At 47.4% G+C, this 23,617-nt stretch overlaps 1 protein-coding gene and 2 non-coding genes across 6 annotated transcripts; all 3 read left to right on the forward strand.

Annotated features, from left to right (window-relative positions):
• The first annotated feature begins 4,304 nt into the window (after window positions 1–4,304).
• Window positions 4,305–16,564, forward strand: atg16l1 (ATG16 autophagy related 16-like 1 (S. cerevisiae)). 4 transcript variants are annotated; one of them, XR_004200632.2, is made up of 21 exons: window positions 4,305–4,509; window positions 6,259–6,367; window positions 7,198–7,291; window positions 7,367–7,469; window positions 10,676–10,749; window positions 10,838–10,907; window positions 11,408–11,589; window positions 11,682–11,747; window positions 11,892–11,978; window positions 12,057–12,116; window positions 12,287–12,392; window positions 12,480–12,585; window positions 12,704–12,774; window positions 12,849–12,920; window positions 13,925–14,045; window positions 14,115–14,220; window positions 14,336–14,485; window positions 15,280–15,327; window positions 15,407–15,508; window positions 15,593–16,028; window positions 16,147–16,564. XR_004200632.2 is itself a non-coding variant. In XM_031759033.2 (20 exons), the coding sequence occupies exons 2-20, from the start codon at window positions 6,262–6,264 to the stop codon at window positions 15,684–15,686; spliced, it is 1,818 nt and encodes a 605-aa protein (XP_031614893.2). In that variant the 5' UTR covers window positions 4,305–4,509; window positions 6,256–6,261; the 3' UTR covers window positions 15,687–16,564. The 4 variants fall into 4 exon arrangements, 3 of the variants coding, with proteins under 3 accessions (XP_031614893.2, XP_031614892.2, XP_031614894.2); XM_031759033.2 differs by having other exon boundaries at window positions 6,256–6,367; window positions 15,593–16,564; XM_031759032.2 differs by having other exon boundaries at window positions 15,593–16,564.
• On the forward strand, window positions 11,064–11,336 carry LOC116335362. Its single transcript, XR_004200634.1, has one exon.
• Window positions 13,329–13,604, forward strand: LOC116335363. Its single transcript, XR_004200635.1, has one exon.
• Window positions 16,565–23,617: the final 7,053 nt, after the last annotated feature.

Here is a 23,617-nt window from a genome sequence, read left to right on the forward strand (position 1 = left end):
GTGTACCCTACTCTAAAGGAAGCAATAAAGGAAGCATTGAAGCTCCTTTCCTTTGTGTTTGGAGATTTGGAAGAGCTCCGATTGTGACCAGCATGCAGATACTTCCAGGTCACGCCTCCCAGTGAAGAACCTTCCACAGCAAAATGGACCCTTTGTTCCTAAAAGCTGATTGGTTGGTTTGATCAGCTCCAAATATCATCTTGAGAACGACATCATCACCGGAGCGCCGATACAAGGATTTGCCATGACAACGGGAAAAGAGCAGCACCTCCGTCTGAATCGAGAGGAGCAGGAGAGTCAGTCCGTTGCACAGATCAGCTGTTCTGGAGCCCTCAGACGCCTCCACCTGTAATCACTGAATCAGCCGACCATCACACAGGTGAGACACACCTGCGGTGACTCAGATTGACTGCAACGCTTACTGAGCATGTGCGAGCCTGAAGGTGACTGAGTCACTTTGGACGTATTAAACGCTCATCGCTGCTGCTCAGTCAGTGTGTTTATTGGGCTGTTGCCTGCCTCAGTACACCAACACTGAAGTATTCAAACACTAACTCTGAATAAACACGTATAAATACTGCAGTGTTTTACAAGATCAGCAATATACAACACTTTATTTAGTTTCCATTAATAATTCACTTATTTATGAGTGATGCTTTGATCTCAGAGCACACAGTGATCTCCTGAAGCATGTGTGTGTGTGTGTGCGCGCACACTGTGCTTGGACGCTACCTGTGGTACCCCGTGCACCAAGACATACACCTGGTAGCAGCTGTAAACAGAAAACTGGGGACAGCCCAGCCGAGGCCCCAGTCCAAGATGGCGGCAGGTTGTTTGTATGGCGTTCTCTGATCCCACGTGCTTCTTTCCATCATAACCTTCAATTTTGAAGTGGATTTATTTTGTTTTTTATTATTCTTATTGCTTAAGACCGCAACTATATTAGCACAATGTCAAAAACTACCCAAGAAATCAGAATCAGAATCGTGTTTATTGGCCATGTATATGTGCAGACACATACAAGGAATTTGGTTCCGGTAGATGGTGGCTCTCAAGCACAGCAATGTAAATCACACACACACACAGATCAGAGCAGATATGAAAACAGGGCCATCATTAAATATGCAGATGACTCTGTTATTGTCAGCTTACTGAAAGGGGGTGAAACTAACCACGGTCCAGTCATTGATGACTTTGTTCAGTGGTGTGAGGAGTCTTATCTCCAGCTGAACATATCTAAAACTAAACATGTGGTTATTGATTTTAGGAAACAACAAAATGGGCACGGAGTCACTTTAATTAAAGGTCAGAAAATAGAGCAAGTACAATCATATAAATATCTTGGGAGCATAATCAATGAAAAACTGAACTTTGATCAGAATTGCAAATCAGTTTGTAAAAAGGGTCACCAGCACCTCTATTGCCTCAGGAAACTTGCTCATTTCCACATTGACCGAAAAATTTTAACTTTGTTTTATCGTTCTTTTATTGAGTCTGTTTTATCCTTTTGTTTGGTGGCATGGTTCGGTCAGACCTCTGTCACAGAGAAACACTCTCTAAATCAGATAGTGAGATGGTCCAGTCGTCTGATAGGTGAGCCACAGTCTTGTTTAGCCTCCCTGTACTCTAAGCAGGTACAGAGGATGGCTTTATCAATCCTTAGAAATGGTTCCCATCCTCTAAGGGGTGAATTTCAGCTTCTTTCCTCAGGACGGAGGTTTCTATTTCCAAGATACAGGACAAAGCATTATAAAAACAGCTTTGTCCCTGTTGCTGTCACTGAATTAAATAAGAACTGTTTTTGTTTTTGATTCGAAATATTAAATTACTATATATGTGCTACAGTGAGGTTTATTAGGTATGTGTGTTTTTGAAGGGATGCCAAATGCTCTCATTTTTCTGTAAAGCAAATTTACCTTGCCTGTGGGTATAAATAAAGTTACCTTGACCTTGACACACACACACACGTGTCTATATATACATTACACATGCATACACCTACATACACAAAGCTGTGTAAACCAACTATAAATAATCAATCTAAACTTATATACATAAAATACAAAAATGAAATGAGGTGGAATGAATACTACAGAATGTACATAAGGGGCAGATCTTCACACACATTCACACACTGGTGATGGCAGCTACATTGTAGCCACAGCTGCCCTGGGGCGCACTGACAGAGGCCAGGCTGCCGGACACTGGCGCCACCGGGCCCTCTGACCACCACCAGTAGGCAACGGGTGAAGTGTCTTGCCCAAGGACACAACGACCGAGACTGTCCAAGCTCGAACGGGCAACCTTCCGATTACAAGACGAACTCCCAACTCTTGAGCCACGATCGCCCCTTAAAACTCTAAAACTTAAACTCTCTGAAGGTAGATCCCATCTCCAAATCGGATCAGGAGTTATGTGACAGTCCACTTACCAGACTGCAATCTGTCAGTTCAAAAACAATAAATCTCCTGGAGCAGAATGACTCATGGCTGAATTTTATAAGTCATTCTCTGATGAGCCAGCTCCCTTCTTATTGCAGTTTTATATAGAAGGTTTACTAAACCATCCCAGCGACTCTAACTCGGGGTATAACCGCTCTTGGTCACTGAGGACTGGCGTCCTATTTGTTTACTGAATAATGATTTTAAAATTCCAGCATTAATTAAAATCCGTTATTGATGGGGCACAATCAGGATTTATGAAAAACATATAACAAATAACATAAGGCTCATTTTGGACATCCTGATAAATTTGGGTTTGGTAGAAACCTCATTGCTGATGTTTGAACTCTATAAGCGCTCCATTAACCTGTGGCTCAACTCTCAGCTTCAATATCTGCAGAGGACATCATCAAGGATGTCCCATCTGCATGTTTGCTTCTTCCTGTTTGTCAGCTCGGGGACTGTCACTACAGTCTGGGCCCATCAGGGGTTGGAGTCCAGTCCTCGAGGGCCTGAAACCTTTACAGGTGTCCCTGCTGCAGCACACCTGAGTAACATCAGCAGGTCATTAGCAACACCTGACTGCACGCTCAGCCCCGAACCCTCCTCAAGTGTTAGTGTTTGGGAAATGCCCCACGTTCACGCGTGACATGATGATCGTCATGTTACTCAGGTGTGCTGCAGCAGGGACACCTGTAAAGGTTTCCTCGAGGAGTTTGTGACTTAATTGATGTTGACACAATCAGCAGACGATACAAGTTTCGGGCCAAATTTCATTTAGCTATTAAAACACTTCACGTCTCCTACAGAGCAGCAGGTCTCTGTCTTCACATCAATAAATGTGAGATCTCATTGTTCGGTATCGTTCTCACTAAAGACCAACAAAGACGAGGCTCATTAAACTTCAGTTTCAGTCGGTGCTCATTGAGCTCGGTCTCTGAGAGGCTTCAGTACTCATGCAGCGGGCATCTCCAGGTGAGCTGTAGAGCTGGGAATGGATCCTTGACTCTTCAGCTTTGGAAGAATCAAACTCATTTTATAAAGAAATCTTCAATGATTAACTCTTATGAGAACGCTGCTCTGACTTCCTTCCTCCTCTCTAAACAACACATTTATTATTACTCAGCTTCCTACAAGCATGTGTGATGTCATTCCTCTTCATATCCTGTCTAAAACTGGAGCTTTCATTTCTTTGTCTGTAATTCTGATGTTGTTGAAACTGTGATGAAGAGGTCAGAGCTCTGTTCCAGGAGGATCCTGTTCCTAAGCACATGCAGTCTTTTTCTTTGTGTTTTTTAACAGGGAAGTACAGTCTTTTCTGAGCTGAACACCTGCCCATGTTGTGCCAAAAAGTTTTATGTTGTATGTTGGTAAATAGACTTTGGTGAACAGATGGGTTATATATAGAATTTAAAAATTACACGTTTTTCAAGTAACTCTGTGTTATTGTACTTACATTATAACCAATCCGGTCCTTTTTGTCCACTTGAAATATGTTTACAGAACTATTGTTATATTTGTTGCAATATCTGCTGTCCTCTTGGCCAGTGGCCACATTAAAAAAAATTTTAACAGTAATGTCAAGGAGATTTATTTAACTGGAAAAATAAAGGATATATAAAAGTCACTGCCAAAAACTGATTGCCGTGTCTAACTTGTGACAGGAATGTTGTTTGTGGCTCAAGATGGCTTGATGTCATTCATGAGGGAAACATCTGACATACATTTCACATATTATAGACCAACAAGTTATTTACAGCATTTAAATACGAGCAATCAGTTTTTGGCACAACACTGGAACAACACGCATACACACTCATTCTGGGCCATTCATTCACGCAGTGTCAATAAAGATTCACCAAACAGTTAGTTCTGACGTCATCTTCGTGCGGCCTCCCGGAAGTGCGCGCTGGAGCCAGAATGGCGCAGAGGTGGAGCAGCGGCTGCAGCTCAGGTGTCGTTTGATGACAAATTCACCGAAAATCACCGAAAACCGGAGACCGGAGCGTGAGGCGGTCGGGGATCCCGCGGAGGACACGCGCCGCCGTCCGGGACGCACACACGCTCAGTGAGTGTCCGCTCCGCTTTGCGAGCCCCGCGGCTAGCATGCTAACGTGTTGAGTCACGGGGGTCCGAGTCCGCGAGCAGCCTCGCCGCGAGCCTCGGAGCACCCCGGGGCCGCCCGCAGGAGCCCTCCCGGCGGCCACGCTGCCGCCCACCGCGGGCGGAGAAATTCAGAGGACCGCTAGCCTGTTAGCCTGTTAGCACTGCTCTTCCTATGTTAGCATGCTAACAGAAGCTAGCCGTCCGCTCAGGGGAGCCGGGGTCCACCTGACGTCATCAGTATGTTTCTCTTTGTTGTGGGAGTTGTTGTGGTTCACCGCGTCGCTGTCGCCTGTGCTCCTCACCTGAGTTCACAGGTTGCTTAGATATTCCGCCACCAGGTGGGTCTGATCAGAGTGACGTCATCCGACCTGTAAGGCGTACATGCTTGTGGAGATGGTGGGACAGAGGTCCAGGTAGCTCATGTGAAGCTGCAGGTTATATAGCAATCAGAAGTTTGGTGGTTTGAGCCCTGGGTGCGAAAGTGCCTTTGAGCAAGACACTGAACCCTGAGTTACTCTTTAGGTGTGCGTGTGTGAGAGAGATTTAAAGTTCTTTGAACACTCCGGTAGTTGTATCGGACCTGTCCATTTACAGACACCTGTTAGTCAAAGAGGCCAAGCCCCCAATAATGCAGGTTATTACCCAGGCGTGTTTTCCACACCCTGTCCGGTGTTAAACATGGCAGTCTGTAGCGCAGACTCACAGAGTCAGAGAGACTTTATTTATCCCCAAGGGGCAATTAAGATAGAGACATTTACAGTGGGCCTCTGTTGGATGTCAGAGGGATCGCAGCAGAGGTTACACTCCTGCAGGCCAGGTGAGACTTAAGCAGCCTGAGCCTCTGTTTTCAGACAGAGATCTAGGAGGCGGGACTTAAGATCCTATTTAGGCAATTTTAACACAGATTCCAGGTTTTATTATCACCTATCAGCTGAGATAGACTCTGTGGTCCAATCAGCTCCTCCACAGGCTGAATCACCATGGAAACCGATGCAGAACAGGTGATGTTTCCTCTGGTTTTTTTTATGTGCAGCATGTTGTCAGTGTGCAGCTTCCTCCTGAAAGCAGTAAAAGATGCCCAGCAGCTAAGACTGCATGTGGTCATGTGGTCATGTGATGCAGAACTCCTGCTGAGTCACTCTGCAAACAGTGAACACATCTGTTCAACTAATCACATTCATTCCCTCTGAACTGATTTCACGTCTCCTTCATCAGGCTGTGGGACAGGAAGTGTTCATGTTTCCATGGAAACCGCTCTAATGTGCAGCTGTCACCTTAGAGACAAACAGCAGCACTGAGCGCGCTCAGACACCAAATCATTCACTGTAATTCAAACTTTATTCTCCCGCTCTGTGCCGAACATTCTGCTGCTTCATCTCTCAGATCATCATCGTCATCATCATCATCTGATCATGGCTTTGATTGGTGCAAGCAGCACTCATAGGGTCATTCTGTGAGGAGGAAGAGTCGCATGACTTGCAGAACACCCCTGTTTTATGTGGGTGCACACTGAGCCTGAAGCAGAGAGCCCAGGTTATCAGAGAGAGTTAGCTCTGACTAAGGTTAGGTTTTGTTGATCTAGTTAACTCAAAGAGAGCCTGGATATGTTGCACCTCCTAGTTATGGCCCTCTGTTAATCAGGTGGAGACTGCATTAAAAGGTCGATGCTCTGTCTGGACCCAGATGTGTGTGTTTGTGTGTGTGTCAGCAGGTGATGGCGGAGCGGCGAGGCGAGTGTTTGTGGAAGAAACACGTGGCGGAGCAACTGAAGCTTAGAGACCGAGAGCAGAGACAGGCCTTCGAGGAGATCATCCTGCAGTGTGAGACACACACACGCTTTCTTTAACACTCTGTACTCGGTAGAATTCCCTGGAATGTTCCAGATTCCAGAGATTCAGATAGAAATCCGTCAAAGACTCTTAAATGTATCTTAAAAACTGCTGTAAGGCAGCAGCTGTAAGTTGGTTTGAAGTTACAGATCTCAAGTAGCTGCGCTATATATGAACATTTCTTCATCTTCCTCCTTAAGTCTGAAATGAAGTCCTGAGCTCTAAGACACAAACCTGGATGAACACGCCCAGTTATTCCCGATAGATTAGACCCACATGACTACGCCCTGCCAAACAACAGCAGGAGCTGATTAGAAGCTAGCATTATGCCCGCTAATGTTAGGCTTGAGTGTCCTAAAAATCACACTTCCACTCTGATGAAGAATGAATACGTTCTCAGTTCGACTCTGTTTGGTCACCAAGTGTCCGATACCAACGACGTAAGCTCCACTGACAGCAGCTAACAGCAGTTAGCAGAGGCCGTCGGCAGCACAGAGCAGTGTGTGCCCACAGGAGCACTCAGCGACACATCGACTCATTGCAGTAAAGGCTTTCAGAGCTCTGCTTCGTAGGCTGCTGTGGTAACGCCCCCTTCACATTAATGCAGTGCTGACTCCCATGTTGGATTTAAACATGACTGCAGCTCACACACCTGTACAGTTGACTGGAGCTGTCGTGTCGACGCTCAGGAGGACCTGACGTAACCCTGAGTGTAGCTGACAGAAGGACGCTCCATCCACACACTTGTCAGCTCCACCTACAGCGTAGCGGCCATGTTGTTCGAGTTGTCATTGTTTTTTGATGTATTGATGGGTTTTCAGATAACCGTCTCCTGGAGAAGGCGGACCTGCAGGCCGTCCTATCAGAGCGTTACCAGGCCGACAAATATGACGTCCAGAGAGGCCACGAGTCCAGGTAAGTTTAGAGCATGCTGGTGTGTGCTGTCACTCGTTGGCATGTTGTCTAACGTGTCTCTGTGTCCTGTGACAGTGCGGCAGACTCGAGTCGCAGCGACGCCCTGCAGCAGGAGATGGCTCAGATGAGGATTCGGCACCAGGAGGAGCTGACGGAGCTGCACAAGAAACGAGGAGAGGTGAGCACTTGCCGGCGTGCCGCCGGGCCTGAGGCATGTGTGCGGGGAGGTGTGGTTAGGGGGATGTACAGGTGCGATTTCCGGAGCTGTGATTGTGCACATGGTGAAGGGAAGCCTTGAGTGTTTCCTGTCTGACACGCTCAGTTTGTTCCTGAATAATCCGGTGACAGAGTGACTAGTCGCAGCGCCGTGACATCGTTTTAGACAGACTGCGGGTGGAGGGTTGTTCACGTGTTTGCCGACGCGCTGTGGCCGCTCACGTGTTGGTGGTGAAACAAGGCTCTGCTTCACCCATACACCGCTGGCCCACCCAAGACTGAGGTGCGTCTTTGTGCCACGCCCGCTGCTTAAAACGCCACCAGGTCTGTTTTCTTGAGGATGCCTGAAACGGGCGAGGATGACAGGACGTCAGCTCGCAGTTCTGATCATATGAGGGAATTCGCAGCTAATCACATGATTCCCGACCATCACTAACAGGAAGTGATGTCACAGCGATGGAGTCACGTGATCTCAGTTGTGATGTGTCGGTGACTCAGAGCAGGAAGTCAGCTGATGTCCTCTGACTCATGGAAACTCTGAGCTGGTGACATGTGACGCATGAGGCTTTATAGCAGGAAGTGTGAATGTTTGACTTTCAGTTCTCCCTCCTGCTGCAGCTCATCACAGTGAGCGAGGGCAGGTGGAGGTGCAGTCCTGTGCTGGAGAGCTCCACCTCTGAACACTGAGTGCTGATGCCGATGATGTCACAGCTCCAAACGGAGCATAAAGAGTGATCCATGGACAGGCTGAAGCTGAGCTGCTTTCCTTTTTCGTGAACTTACTCTGTTTCTGGCTTAGTTTTTGACCTTTGACCTCTGGTTTGGTTTAATGGTGCCACCTTTGGGCTGTAGAACCACATTGCATCCAACAGGAGCCTGCATGTGTGTTCATCAGTACCTACTTCGATCAACTGGTTTTCCATTACAATTTAGTACATCCTAATTTGCTGGTCGTTGTCATAGCAATGCGTCCGAGCGTCCCGCGAAGTAATTAGTGTGCCACACGAATGCTACAACAAAGGCAGACGGCGTTTCTTCAGACTCAGGGGAACACTCATCGAGTGACGCCACTGACCAGCCAATCGGTGACACACAGTCTGATGACGTCACATTTTAGTACCTGCTCAGATCGCTTGGAACCTCGTCCGTACAGGTACTACAGACGTATCTGATACTACAAAGGTACCACGTCCTATGACCTAATGCAAAACCTTGAAAAGCAAAGACCAAGACAGACTTTTAATTAGACTCAATCAAGAACCCACCCACCACTTTAATCACACTCTAGATGTTAGGGTTAGGGCTAGCCAGGAGGGTCGGCCTGATGGTGTTGAAAGCACTGGAAGAGTCAAAAACATGACCCTCACAGTGCTCGCCAGCTGGTCCAGATGGGTGTAGACACAATTGAGCAAGTAGATGATGGCGTCCTCAGTTCCGAGATGGGGCGGGTAAGCAAATTGAAGAGGATCCTGATGTGGTATGACAATGGGTCAGAGCTGGTCCAGGATGAGCCTGTCCAGTCTTCATGATGTGGGAGGTCAGCGCCACTGGCCTGTAATCCTTGGGGCCATTGGGACGTGGTGTCTTTGGTACAGGAACGAGGCATGATTCCACAGCACTGGGACCCTCTGCAGACTCAGACTCACCACGAACAGTTTATGGAATACTCCACACAGCTGGGGGGCACAGGCCTTGAGGATGCGGGGACTCACTCCGTCTGGTCCAGCAGACTTGCCTGAGTGAAGTCTCCTCATTTGCATCTGAACTTGGTATTGAGTGAAAGTGATGGGTGGGGGAGGGGTGTCAGGACTCTCACAGGAGGCAAGAGCACCATGTGAAGAGAGAGAGAGGCACAGGGGTGTGGCTCTGGACTCCAGGCTGACTACAGGTGAGGTTGTGGGGGTGTGAGCAGCCACTGTAGTGTCGAATCTATTGAAAAACAAATTCAACTCATTAGCTCTTTCCTCACCTCCCTCAGCTCCCCTGCTGTTGGTTGGCCTGAATCCAGTGATGGTCTTCATGCCCCTCCACACCTCTCTCATGCTGTTCTGCTGGAGTTTCCACTCCAGCTTCCTTCTGTAATTGTCTTTAGCCTCTCTGATCTTGTCCTTTAGTAACACCTGGACCTTCCTCACCTCCTCTTTATTGCCCCCTCTGAAAGCCCTCTTCTTGTTTCCAAAAGTTGAATCTGTTCATCTGGACGTAGCGTTTGGTGGGAGAAACGTTTCGTCACTCATCCAAGTGACTTCTTCAGTCTCAGCTGACTGCAGGTTTCCCCAAACCTTATAAACAGCACATTTGCATAATGACTGAAACCAGCCCACTGAAGGAACAATGGGCTGTGAGGTCAGTTCCTTAATCATAATTATGCAAATTCCATGATTAAGGAAATTAAAATTAAATAAATACATAATTAATGAAACATGTCATAAATATTTAATTAATTATTTCCAATTTTAATTAATTATTTAATGGTGTATTTAATTAATTCATTATGTCAGTCCTGGCGTTCCATACACAGCAGTGGAGAGTAGACTTTATCACAGTAGATGTCTTTCTGAAAGTGCTGTAACTAAGTTTAAGAATATAATCCACCCACTGTTATCATCTTCAATGCCCTGTACCAACACAGAGCAGAGCAGCTATCTGAACGCTACTCCAACAGAGGTCGATCATCTTGTTAATAATTTTACCTCCTCACTACGTACGACTCTGGATACTGTAGCTCCTGTGAAAACTAAGGCCTCAAATCAGAAGTACCTGACTCCGTGGTATAATTCTCAAACACGTATACGTACACGAAGATGGCTCCGCCCCTCCCTGAGCCTGGTTCTGCCGGAGGTTTCTTCCTGTTAAAAGGGAGTTTTTCCTTCCCACTGTCGTCAAAGTGCTTATTCATAGGGGGTCATATGATTGTTGGGTTGTTCTGTGTGTATCATTGTAGGGTCTACCTCACAGTATGAAGCGCCCTGAGGCGACTGTTGTTGTGACGCTGTATTTAAAAAAACAAAAAAAACAAAACTGAATTGAATTGAAAACTGTGCCAAGTTGATCCTAGTAGGTAAAAAAGGGTCTTTATTGTGTTTGTGTGTATGTTGTTTCCTGTGACTTGGTCATGTGACAGTCCTGTAAACAGCTGATTGGTTATTTTTGTGTTTGTGTCATCAGCTGGCTCAGAGCGTGATCGAACTGAACAACCAGATCCAACAGAAGGACCGAGAGATCCAGAACAACGAGGCCAAGTCAGACACACGCACACGCAGTAACACACACACACAGACAGTAACACACACAGTAACACAGACCCTGCCTCTGTGCTGCCCCCTGCAGGATGCTTGAGTACCAGCAGCAGATCTCCAGCCTGGAGGGCGACTGCCGCGAGCTCAGGAGCTGCTTGCAGGTAGGACCGCCTCATGTGGCTCACCTGTGCGGTTGAGGTGGTGTAGCTGTGACGGACAGGTGGAGTCACTCCCTCCCACCTGTGACCAGTTCTATTATACTGACCAATAACGGTTGTTATCGTTTTCATCTGTAAACCAAGTGAGAAGGTCATGAAGGTCAGTGATGAGCAGTAAAAGGTCTGATTACCCACAATCCCCTCCTGCTGCCTCTGGCTCCCAGCAGCCCTGCTTTCTGCTCCCATCATGCTCCAGTGATGCAGCAGTGGTGCCGGCAGCTGCTGACACACAGGATGTGACATCACGCCAGGGCCTGTACAGAGCTCCTACAGCCTCTCTGTGATGATGTCATCCAACAGAATCTATCAGCATGGAGCGTCGGGCTGAGGAGGAGGAGCAGGGAGCTGATCTCAAGTTTTCAAGCTGAGACCTTCGTTGCCCAGAACATGCGAGCATCACCTCGCTCCGAACAGTGAGGTTAACGTGACTTCCTGTTTCACAGGACCTGGAGAGGGCGAATCAGACGCTGAAGGACGAGTATGACGCCCTGCAGATCACCTTCTCCGCCCTGGAGGAGAAGCTGAGGAAGACCACCGAGGACAACCAGGAGCTGGTGTCCCGCTGGATGGCCGAGAAGGCTCAGGAGGCGAACCGGCTGAACGCCGAGAACGAGAAGGACAGCAAGTAAGCGGGGCGGCTGGAGGCGGGAGGTTTGCCGCTGCGACTTCAGGTCATCTTCATGTGTGTGTGTGTGTGTGTGTGTGTGTGTGTTTCAGACGGCGGCAGGCCAAACTGCAGAAGGAGCTCGCCGACGCTGCCAAGGAACCGCTGCCCATTGAGGCGTGCGTGTCTGAGTTTGTATCAGATGTGATAAGATGTCCCAGAGAAATTCCCATGGTTACAGCAGACAGGAAAAAATAAAGGAACAACAGTGACACAGAAGGAATTCCTCTCACGGCTCCTCACCTCGCTCTGCTTCTCCGCAGGGACGACGACATCGAAGTGCTGACTGAGGACGCCGGGAAGGCAGGAGGGGAGACGTCGCCGAGCCGGCTGCTTACCAGGACTCCCAGGTGAGGCCGCACGTGCCCACTGACCTTTGACCTCTACGGAGGTTCAGCATGTGTGTGACGATGTGTCTCTGCCCGCAGTAAGAAGATCTCCCAGCAGCCTCCAGGGGGGCTGCTTGACTCTATCTCCCTCATGTTTGGGTATGTAGGTGTGTGTGTGTGTGCGCACGTCTCTCTGTGTGCATGAGTGTGTGTGTCTGTGCGTGCTGGCTCGGGGTCCTCTGTATTGGACCACCTTGCACACAGTGCCTCGAGGTGACCCTTGTTGTCACTTGTCGATAAATAAAAGGTGAACGTTTGTTCGTCCTCAGCAGGCGTCGGAGCGCCAACTCTTTCAGCACTTCACCGGAGAGCAGCGAGGCCCCGTCAGGCGTCTGCACGGAGGTCCGCGTGCCCACCACGGCGCTGCATGTCTTTGTAAGTACAGCCGCTCTTCGTCGTCGTCGGGATGACTCGCTCGGCCGTGTCTCAGTCTGCACTCTCTCTCTCTCTCTGAGTGTTCAGGAAGCCCACGACGGCGAGGTGAACGCTGTGAGGTTCAGCCCTGGCTCCCGTCTCCTAGCAACAGGAGGGATGGACCGCAGGGTGAAGCTGTGGGAGGTGGTGGCAGGTGAGTGGAGGAGGGGTTTAAACAGGAATTTGTTTTGCTTGCACTAGGATGTTTGATCGAATAACCCCGGAGCTGCAGCAGGTCACGTGACTAAATCACTTCCTGTAATTGCGTTCAGGTCGCTGTGAGCCCAAAGGAGCTCTGACCGGCAGCAACGCGGGAATCACCAGCATTGAGTTCGACAGTGCTGTGAGTGTCCAGGCGGCGGAAGGATACGGCAGTGTTACTTCCTGTTCAGACTGACCTGCTTTCCTGTGTTTCAGGGCTCCTACCTGCTCGCCGCCTCCAACGACTTCGCCAGCCGGATTTGGACCGTGGATGACTACAGACTGAGGGTGAGTGCGTCCAGCTGTCACACAGCTGCATCACACACGCTCACTGTAAATCCAACCGTGTGTCAACAGATTAGTCAGCTGAGCTGTGTTTGGGTAACCATAGCTACAGCGGCTGCAATAGAACAAACAGCGTGGACGGAGCAGAAAGGTTCCATTTAGGCTGCACCTCACAGCGGCTGGCCGCCTTGTTTCTGCACCTGTTTGTGTTTGAAACACATTTTTCTGCAGTTTATTTGATTTTTTTCAAAAGATCAGGAAAATATTTCTAAGTAAGCGCTGCCCCCTGGTGGTGACAGGTTTATCTGACCAACGTCCTGCTCAGCTGCTCCTGTCTGCGTGCGCCGAGCTAAACCACGCTCTTACCTGTCCGACACCTGAGCCCAGCAGGAAGTGGCGGCTCAGTTTCCTGGTCAGTGATGTCATGTAAAAGGTCTGAAGCTCAGTTCTTCCCCCTGGCGGCCACCATTTTGGCTCCCAGCAGCCCCGCTCTCTGCTCCCATCATGCTCTAGTGGTGCAGCGATGGTCTCAGCAGCTGCTGACACACAGGATGTGGCATCACTGCGAGGTCTGTACAGAGCTCCTACAGCCTCTCTGTGATGATGTCATCCAACAAAACCAATCAGCATGGAGCATCAGGCCGAGGGGCGGGGTCTGAGTGGTGATCTCACACCTGTTCTGAGGCCAGAAAACTGTTGTCCATGTAATGTCACCTGTCTGAATCAGGTGATGTCCCCGCAGTGACATCAGCAGGTCTTCAGGTAGAGCTTACCTGCCGAGACGAGGTCACACCTGAGTTCAGTTTGACCTCTGCAGGTGTGATCAATTATTGATGATGACTCGACGTCGTTAAAGATCTGCGAGCTGATGGTGGGACTGATGCAGAGTGATGATGTCAGAAGTCGCCGGGGTTTCTCGTACTGACAGGAAGTGGCAGATGTCACCTGCCGATAACCTGTGTGTGTGTTTACCTGCGCCTACCTGTGTCTTTCTGTCCATCCGGCAGCACACGCTGACGGGTCACAGCGGGAAAGTCCTCTCTGCTCGCTTCCTGTTGGACAACGCTCGCATCGTCTCTGGAAGCTACGACCGCACGCTCAAACTGTGGGACCTTCGCAGCAAAGTCTGTACGTGAGTGCACACTCGCTCAGTCTCACTGAGTCCTCGCCCGAGCTAACTGACGCTCACCTGTGCAGGTATGAAGACGGTGTTCGCGGGCTCCAGCTGCAACGACATCGTGTGCACCGAGCAATGCGTCATGAGCGGACATTTTGACAAAAAGGTTCGCTTCTGGGACATCAGGTGAGGGGCACACGAACGCTGTCATCACTTGGCATCTCTGACATCACTCTGCGTCACGATGATGACACGCTCTGTGTGTGTGTGTGTGTGTGTGTGTGTGTGTGTGTGCGATCAGAGCGGAGAGCATCGTGCGGGAGCTGGAGCTGTTCGGCAGAGTGACGTCTCTGGATCTGAACCACGATCGCACCGAGCTGCTCACCTGCTCCAGAGACGACCTGGTGAAGATCGTCGACCTGCGCACCAACGCCGTGAAGCAGACGCTCAGGTGAGGCGGGCCCAGTGTAACACAAAGCGGTCAAAGTTCAGAGACAGCCATGCAGGTGGGAAGCAGAAACATGGCGAGTCCATCTCACCTGAGTCGGCAGGCAGTCGGCAGGGCTGGGCCATGTGAGGAAATATCACCTTATATTTAAATAACCTCCAAAAACAAGAAGATTATAAGGAGAATAATAAGAATAGCTCTTTGTTGTCACTGTTACAAGAACAGTGAAAGGCAGTTTGGCATCTCCGCGTGTGTGTGAAATATTGTCTACACAATAACACAGACAAATTTACATTTACACAAGAAAGATATGTACAAGTTAGCTGTTGCTAATATAATAAATGCAGTTTAAAGAGGTAGGAATGTTGGTATAACTAAAAATACGGTTTATAAAGTGTAAAAGCATGATTTTCAGCCGTACAGTGCCTAAACTCACACTCAGTGTTTTTAACCATCACCTGCACGCGAGGTGCTCGGCGCCGAACTTTAACGAACAGCAACAAAAGAATTCAAGCAAAGAATTCACGAGACAAAATAAAACGACTGAAATGACAAAGCGGCTCTTTTGTGCTTGTAACATATAAAAATAGTCAAACTGACTGACGGTCGTGTCGTACGTCAGACTCCCGGGAAAAGTACCCAGGATACTTTTGTTGCCGTAGTGACACTGACTCACTGTTGACGTCACAGGCAGATCCACTTCCTGTGCTCCGCTGTGGTCTTGTGACTGACTCATTCTGTTTGTGATGTGATGGTCAGGTGACCTCGGCTGACTCACTGTGTGTGTGTTTGTTCAGTGCGCAGGGTTTCAAGTGTGGAGCTGATTGGACCAGAGTGACCTTCAGGTGGGTTCCTCTCATTATTCGTGCCTGTGCGTGTGTGTGCGAGATCTGAGCGTGCTCAGTGTGTCTCGTTCTCTTTCAGTCCTGACGGGAGCTACGTGGCTGGTGGATCAGCTGACGGCGCTCTGTACATTTGGAACGTGCTGACGGGGAAAGTGGACCGAACTCTAGACCGGAACCACAGGTAAGATCGTTCAGGTTTATCGACACGCCAGCGGCCTACGCCACACTGCTGACCTTTGACCTCTCTTTGCTACTGTTGTTGCAGCTCAGCCATCAACTCGGTGTCCTGGTCGCCTTCGGGAGCATACGTGGCAAGCGTGGAGAAAGGCAGTCGCGCCATCTTGTGGTCAGACATGTGACTGGGCCCGAGGAGGCGGAGTCAGGCTGTAGGCAGCCAGTGGCGGCCCCTCTGCCGTCTTCATCGCGGTGAAGATGAAGAGGATCCACTGAGACTGTGGAGACGAGCTGCCGTGTTCTGTTTCTGCAGCTTTTAATGTTCAGCATCATTTTAATGACCGGGAGGAGGCGGAGCCATATGCGGCGCCGCAGCTGCTGATGAGGTTTTATTGCGAGGACAACAGGCGGATGTCAGGTGACCCGTTGGAAACGCAGAGACATTTCAATGTTGACGCTTCCTCTACTCATCCTCACTCCACAGGACGCCTCAGGAAACAGGAAGTGCGTGCACCGACCAATCAGAGGTTAAAGAAACTGTCGTGTGGTTTGTTCCTGTCTGCACTCAGCAACTCCTCATTTCTACCTCGCCGCTTCACTCGCTCCAGGTACCACTGACTTCCTGTTGTTCGTTTTCCACTGCAGGCAGAACCGCGTCCTTGCTGCGGGTGTCGCTGTGACATCATCAGCAGGACAGCGTGTTCCACATCACGTGTTCTGAATGCGGCGCCTGCCCGAGCCTCAACTGGCGGTCAGCGCGAGCTTCGGTTCCGTCGTCAGTGGAAACAGGAAGGAGGGGGCGGAGTGGAAATGAGGCCCTTTGGACTGTAAAGTGAACCGCCATCAGTGATGTTTTTCCACAAACAGGAAGTGGACCTTCACATTAAACTGTCAGAGCACACCTGTGTGGGTTTGTGTGTTTGATTCACAGGTGTGTTACATACTGTTCAGCACTAACCTCGCTGCGAGCATGGACAGATGGGCGAGTGTGTAACCCGATGATTGTAAATGTCTTGTAAAAATCCTGATTAATAAATCCTCTGACACCTGAGCGTTCTTCCACGCCGCTCGCTCTCTGAGCCCCTCATTGCGGTGGCGAGCTGTTCTTGTTCCTGAGCCCAGGCTGAGGTCATCTTGTTTTACGTCTCGATGTTTCCCGCGAAACGTTCTTCACATTAAGGAGCCAAACATTCTTGCTGGAAGCAGGGCTCGCAAAATTTTAAAATCCCTGGTTGCCCTTCGGGCAGGCACGCTTCAGTTTTTGGTAGAGATTATTTTTATTGTATAATATTGTACAACAACTGTATAAAAATTACAATCATCAACTCAAATATTTGGTTCTAATTGAACAGAAATTTCTATGAACTGTGTAGAACATGAATCAGTCTGTGTCAGATTCTGAATCCGACATTTGCACTGAAGTCAGATGAGAAAATGCCACGTGACGTTGAGGCCATAGCATTTCCTTCATCAGCTTTCTCTTCCTGTGCATCGGCCTCCGTTTCACTTCTTTCTCCTTGTCGGGGTTTGATGATCCAGGTGTCTTGAACCTTTTCCAGAAACGAATAAACTTGTCAGGGCGAAAAGATTCAACTGTTCGGCACGGCTAGCTCTAATACGTGTGCCACACAGTGGATTGTTATGATGTGGGCTACTCCTGTTTTCTCACCCATCATCACTGCAGCACCATCAAAATCTGCACACACTTTCTTTGTCCATGTGTCGTCTCTGATACTCGTGGTGTTCGCTGCTTCATCAATAGCCTCTAAAATACCTGCAGCATCTGCACTCCTGACTGGCTGACATTTGATCATGTATGTGGATATCAAAGACATTACAACTGCATGCTGTGATGTCAGCAGCGTCCTTACAACATAACGCGGTACGTCACAGGGGAAAGGAATTTGTTGCATGTTTAATTTGAACCATTACAAAGAAAATGGCTGACCAGGAGGAAGTGTGAACAGGAAGTGGTTTAAATGTTTAGCAGTCTATAGGACTTGATCCTCTGTGGTACATTCATGAATTATCTGAGGCTGGATTAATCAAAAGCACATATGCAGTAATATATGACTGCGTCCATGCAGTGAGAGATAAGACAAACACGGCTGTGTTTGGGTCGAGGTCTTTTTTTTTCTCTGCCATCAGGGTTCGAGTCCAGCTGAGAAAAAGAAGAGGTGAGTTTTATAAAGCTACGTCCAGATGAACAGATTCAACTTTTGGAGTTTTATAAAGATTGTAACTTATCAGAGAATGAAGTGACGTTTTTCCGTCTCATGTCTTTATTGTCTCACATGGAAACAGTGAAGAGAGGAAATGTGTCCTCGGTGCCGTTACACCATATGAGGCTGGTTTCACCGCTCTCTGCTGATCAGACACCTGCAGGCTTTTCGTTTGTTGTACTTCATGCTTCATGATCCATTTTATACTTTTTTAAGACTAGGTTGAGATGCAGCTAAAAACAGAAAGTGAGTCCCTCCATGCAGCGGCCTCGAACAGCTCCCACACAGCAGCATTATTTACCCATCCACATCAACACTGCGTGTAACTTTGTAACTGGAAGCATTCGTCCTGGCAGCAGGGTGAGGTGATACAGGTACATGTCACCGAACTGGAGCTCTGGGAGAGACGTTGCCATGTTATGGATCACACATCTCTCCGTATCTTTGTTTTTCCTCCATGAACAGATGATCCAAGTAATCTGGGCTGGAAAAAAACACTTCAGCCTTCCACTACTGGCTGTCGCGATGGAGCAGTCTTTTGCCTGCAAGCGTAGCGAGCCGGTTTGTGTGACTAGAGACCAAACGGTTTGTGTACCAGGCTGTAAACATCTATGGGACTGACTCACTGCTGCCTCTGTTGGGCAGTAGAGGAACTGCAGCCCAGAGGTTGCTGCTTTGCTGTAATCGGATTTCTGTCATCTATATGTTGATCGGTCATCAACCCATTTATGAACAGAGACTTTTTGTGGTCTTTCTGTTCTCTCCTTTCACGTTCTCTTTTTTCTTCCATCCCTGGTTCCATCTCACTCATTCTCACGGACGATCGCCTCCTCAGTCCTGGCTCTGCTGGATCATCTGATCATTGTGGTTCTCTCTCTGATATTGGGGGGTTGTACTAAAGCATGCATGTGCTCTCACTGTCATACCTGCTGCTGTGGTCATTTGTGCTCCTGTCCATCTTACAAGCTGCTCTCTGTATTTATCCCGTGCAGTACTGCTCACTGTTATACGTTTCATACACTCCCTGGAGTGTCCCTTATTTTCCATTCTCTTCCCCTTATCTTTATCAGGGTCATGGCCCCGCCCACACGGTGGATCCAAAACCAGTGAGCCAAAGATGCTAACACTGCTCTTCATTTTTCTTTTGTACTAAGGTGAGAGAGAAACAGTATTTCCATTCTCCTGTATGTCTTGTGCATATAGTGAACTGGCAATTAAAATAATCTTTGAGTTTAAATCTCTCAGTAAACGCCTTCAGACGGAGTCAACTGTCTGCTGTGACTTTGGTTTAACACAAATTGGGTGAGATGTTCTCAGTATGTCCCACTGGGAGAAGGCCCCAGGGCAGACCCGTGATCCTGTCACCAAAGCAGCCAACCCTTTATACCAGGGGTGTCCAACTCCAGGCCTCGAGGACCGGCGTCCTGCAGGTTTTAGATGTGTCCTTGGTCCAACACGGCTGACTCAAATGGCTAAATGACGTCCTCAACATGTCCTGAAGTTCTCCAGAGGCCTGGTAACGAACTAATCATGTGACTCAGGTGTGTTCACCCAGGGTTATATCTAAAACCTGCAGGACACCGGCCCTCGAGACCTGGAGTTGGACACTCCTGCTTTATACTGTTCCACACTCTGGTGTTCTTGGTGACTTTCAGATCTGTCACAGTGTGTGGACACAGACTGTGTGGAGTGTGAATAGTGGACCCAAACACAGACACAATGGAACGTAACTTGAATTAACAAAAGGCGAGCCATTTAATAAGGCTGATTAAAAGGTACAAGTAAAGGGCAAAGTGATGCAAAACTAAATATTAAACTGCGTGAACTAAAACACGAAGAACCCTGACATATACATGAGACCTGGAAACATGGTGAGAAACAACAGATGACCTGACAAGGAACGAATGAAGACTGAAAGCACACAGGAGGTGATCAGGGGAAGTGGGAACACCTGGGGAAACAGCTGATTAGAATAAACATAATGAAACCACAGGGGAAGTGAAACTAAACACAGTGACTGGAGAAGGCCTCTCTGACTCCCTGACTCTTGGTGGCGCTGTCACTTGGTGTTCGCTCGCTTTGTGGTAGAGTATCACTTCCTGTTCCTGCTCAAACACAGTGGTGTTTCTGAGTAGCTTTTCTGCTTAGCAATTTAATTTAAATCTTTTGATACATCCCTTCTTCATAGTATAATCTTAATGTGCTTCATCTGAATCACCCTTTCTGTGTATTCACTACCTAATTTATAGCCAAAGTATTCACTCACTGTCTCTGTACTGTTTCGCTAGCTTAGCTTAGCTCGTAGCCGACTCGTTAGCACCATGGCTACTTCACCTGTCCCTCCTGCACTTTCCTGCTCATTGTGTCAGATGTTTAGTTACTCCTCGGCCTCCTTTAGCAGTAATGATACCTGTAACAAATGTAGCATGTTTGCAGCTCTGGAGGCCAGGATTACTGAATTGGAGACTAAAGCCGCACCCTTCATTCACCCGTAGCTAGCCAGGCCCCTGTAGCTGGTGCAGCCGAAGATAGCGTAGGCCCCGCTAGCTGTTCCCGGCAGACCCCAAGCAGCTGGGGAAAGAGGCGGCTGGGTGACGGTGAGGAGGAAGCATAGTCTTAAACTGAAGCCCCAGGTACACCACCAACCTGTTCATGTGTCTAAACTTTTTCCCCGCTCGGCGACACACCCGCCGGGGTCAAACTCTGGTAATTGGTGATTCTGTTCTCAGACATGTGAAGCTAGAGACACCGGCAACCATAGTCAATTGTCTTCCAGGGGCCAGAGCAGGCGACATTGAAGGAAATTTAAAACTGCTGGCTAAGGGTGGCGTAAATACAGTAAGATCATAATTCACGTCGGCAGTAATGACACCCGGTTACGCCAATCGGAGGTCACTAAAATCAATATTGAATCGGTGTGTAACTTTGCCAAAACAATGTGGGACTGTAGTTTTCTCTGGTCCCCTCCCCAATCAGACCAGGAGTGACATGTTTAGCCGCATGTTCTCCTTAAATTGCTGGCTGTCTGAGTGGTGTCCCAGAAACGATGTGGGCTTCATAGATAATTGGCAAACCTTCTGGAGGAAACCTGGTCTTGTTAGGAGGCGGCATCCATCCCACTTTGGATGGAGCAGCTCTCATTTCTAGAAATATGGACCAATTTATTAAACCCCCAAAATATGACTATCCAGAGTTGGGACCAGGAAGCAGAGTTGCAGTCTTACACGCCTCTCTGCAGCTTCTCTCCTCCTGCTACCCCCCCAAAAACCCATCTCCATTGAGACTGTGTCAGCTCCCAAAAAGACAAAAAACAAACTAAAAACCAGCAATAAACAACTTAAACATAAAAAATCACAAAGAAAGAACAATACAGTATCCACATCTGAACCAAAGAGTAAAACAGTGAAATGTGGATTATTAAATATTAGGTCTCTCTCCTCCAAGTCTCTGTTAGTACATGACTTAATAATTGATCAACAAATCGATTTACTCTGCCTTACAGAAACCTGGTTGCAGCAGGATGAGTATGTTAGTTTAAATGAATCAACACCCCGAGTCATTCTAACTACCAGAAACCTCGAAGCACAGGCCGAGGGGCGGTGTGGCAGCAATTTTTCACACCAGTCTATTAATTAACGAAAGACCAAGACAGACTTTTAATTCATTTGAAAGCCTGATGCTTAGCCTCGTCCACCCCAGCTGTAAAACTCAGAAACCAGTCTTACTTGTTATCATCTATCGTCCACCTGGGCCTTACACAGAGTTTCTCTCTGATTTCTCAGACTTTTTATCTGATTTAGTGCTCAGCTCAGATAAAATAATTATTGTGGGTGATTTTAACATCCATGTAGATGCTAAAATGACAGCCTCAACATCGCATTTAATCTGTTATTAGACTCAATTGGCTTCTCTCAAAATGTAAAAGAACCCACCCACCACTTTAATCACACTCTAGATCTTGTTTTAACATATGGCATAGAAACTGGACATTTAACAGTGTTTCCTGAAAACCCTCTGCTGTCTGATCATTTCCTGATAACATTTACATTTACAATAATTGATTACACAGCAGTGGAGAGTAGACTTTATCACAGTAGATGTCTTTCTGAAAGTGCTGTAACTAAGTTTAAGAATATAATCCACCCACTGTTATCATCTTCAATGCCCTGTACCAACATAGAGCAGAGCAGCTATCTGAACGCTACTCCAACAGAGGTCGATTATCTTGTTAATAATTTTACCTCCTCTCTACGTACGACTCTGGATACTGTAGCTCCTGTGAAAACTAAAGCCTCAAATCCGAAGTCCCTGACTCCGTGGTATAATTCTCAAACACGTAGCCTAAAGCAGATAACTCGTAAGCTGGAGAGGAAATGGCGTGTCACAAATTTAGAGGATCATCATTTAGCCTGGAGAAATAGTTTGCTGCTTTATAAGAAAGCCCTCCGCAAAGCCAGAACATCTTACTATTCGTCACTGATTGAAGAAAATAAGAACAATCCCAGGTTTCTCTTCAGCACTGTAGCCAGGCTGACAAAAAGTCAGAGCTCTACTGAGCCAACAATCCCTTTAACGTTAACTAGTAATGACTTCATGAACTTCTTCACAAATAAAATTTTTATCATTAGAGAAAAATTACCAATAATCATCCCACAGATGTAATATTATCTACAGCTACTTTTAGTACCATCGATTGTTAAGTTAGACTCTTTTCTCCAATTGATCTTTCTGAGTTAACTTCAATAATTAATTCCTCCAAACCATCAACGTGTCTTTTAGACCCCATTCCTACAAAACTGCTCAAAGAAGTCCTGCCATTAATTAATTCTTCGATCTTAAATATGATCAACCTATCTCTAATAATCGGCTATGTACCACAGGCCTTCAAGGTGGCTGTAGTTAAACCTTTACTTAAAAAGCCATCTCTAGACCCAGCTGTCTTAGCTAATTATAGGCCAATCTCCAACCTTCCTTTCATATCAAAAATCCTTGAAAGAGTAGTTGTCAAACAGCTAACAGATCATCTGCAGAGGAATGGCTTATTTGAAGAGTTTCAGTCAGGTTTCAGAGCTCATCACAGCACAGAAACAGCTTTAGTGAAGGTTACAAATGATCTTCTTATGGCCTCTGACAGTGGACTCATCTCTGTGCTTGTCCTGCTAGACCTCAGTGCTGCGTTCGATACTGTTGATCATAATATCCTATTAGAGTGATTAGAACATGCTGTAGGTATTACAGGTACTGCACTGCAGTGGTTTGTATCATATCTATCTAATAGACTCCAGTTTGTGCATGTAAATGGAGAGTCCTCTTCACACACTAAGGTCAATTATGGAGTTCCACAGGGTTCAGTGCTAGGACCAATTCTATTTACATTATACATGTTTCCCTTAGGCAGCATCATTAGAAGACATAGCATAAATTTTCACTGCTATGCAGATGACACGCAGCTCTATCTATCCATGAAGCCAGGTAACACACACCAATTAGTGAAACTGCAGGAATGTCTTAAAGACATAAAGACCTGGATGGCCGCTAACTTTCTGCTTCTTAATTCAGATAAAACTGAGGTTATTGTACTCGGCCCTGAAAATCTTAGAACTATGGTATCTAAGCAGATTCTTACTCTGGATGGCATTACCTCGGCCTCCAGTAACACTGTGAGGAACCTTGGAGTCATTTTTGACCAGGACATGTCCTTCAATGCACATATTAAACAAATATGTAAGACTGCTTTCTTCCATTTGCGCAACATCTCTAAAATTAGAAATATCCTGTCTCAGAGTGATGCTGAAAAACTAGTTCATGCATTTATTACTTCCAGGCTGGACTACTGTAATTCTTTATTATCAGGATGTCCTAAAAACTCACTGAAAAGCCTTCAGCTGATCCAA

Source organism: Oreochromis aureus, linkage group 14 (assembly GCF_013358895.1).
Source record: "Oreochromis aureus strain Israel breed Guangdong linkage group 14, ZZ_aureus, whole genome shotgun sequence".
Taxonomy (NCBI): domain Eukaryota; kingdom Metazoa; phylum Chordata; class Actinopteri; order Cichliformes; family Cichlidae; genus Oreochromis; species Oreochromis aureus.

Excerpts from the sequence above, each read along its gene's own strand:
- atg16l1 (XM_031759033.2), top strand. The coding sequence starts at position 6,262 with ATGGCGGAGCGGCGAGGCGAGTGTTTGTGGAAGAAACACGTGGCGGAG. Across the intron at positions 10,750-10,837 it reads ATCCAGAACAACGAGGCCAA|GATGCTTGAGTACCAGCAGC; the intron begins GTCAGACACACG and ends TGCCCCCTGCAG. Across the intron at positions 12,393-12,479 it reads CCACGGCGCTGCATGTCTTT|GAAGCCCACGACGGCGAGGT; the intron begins GTAAGTACAGCC and ends CTGAGTGTTCAG.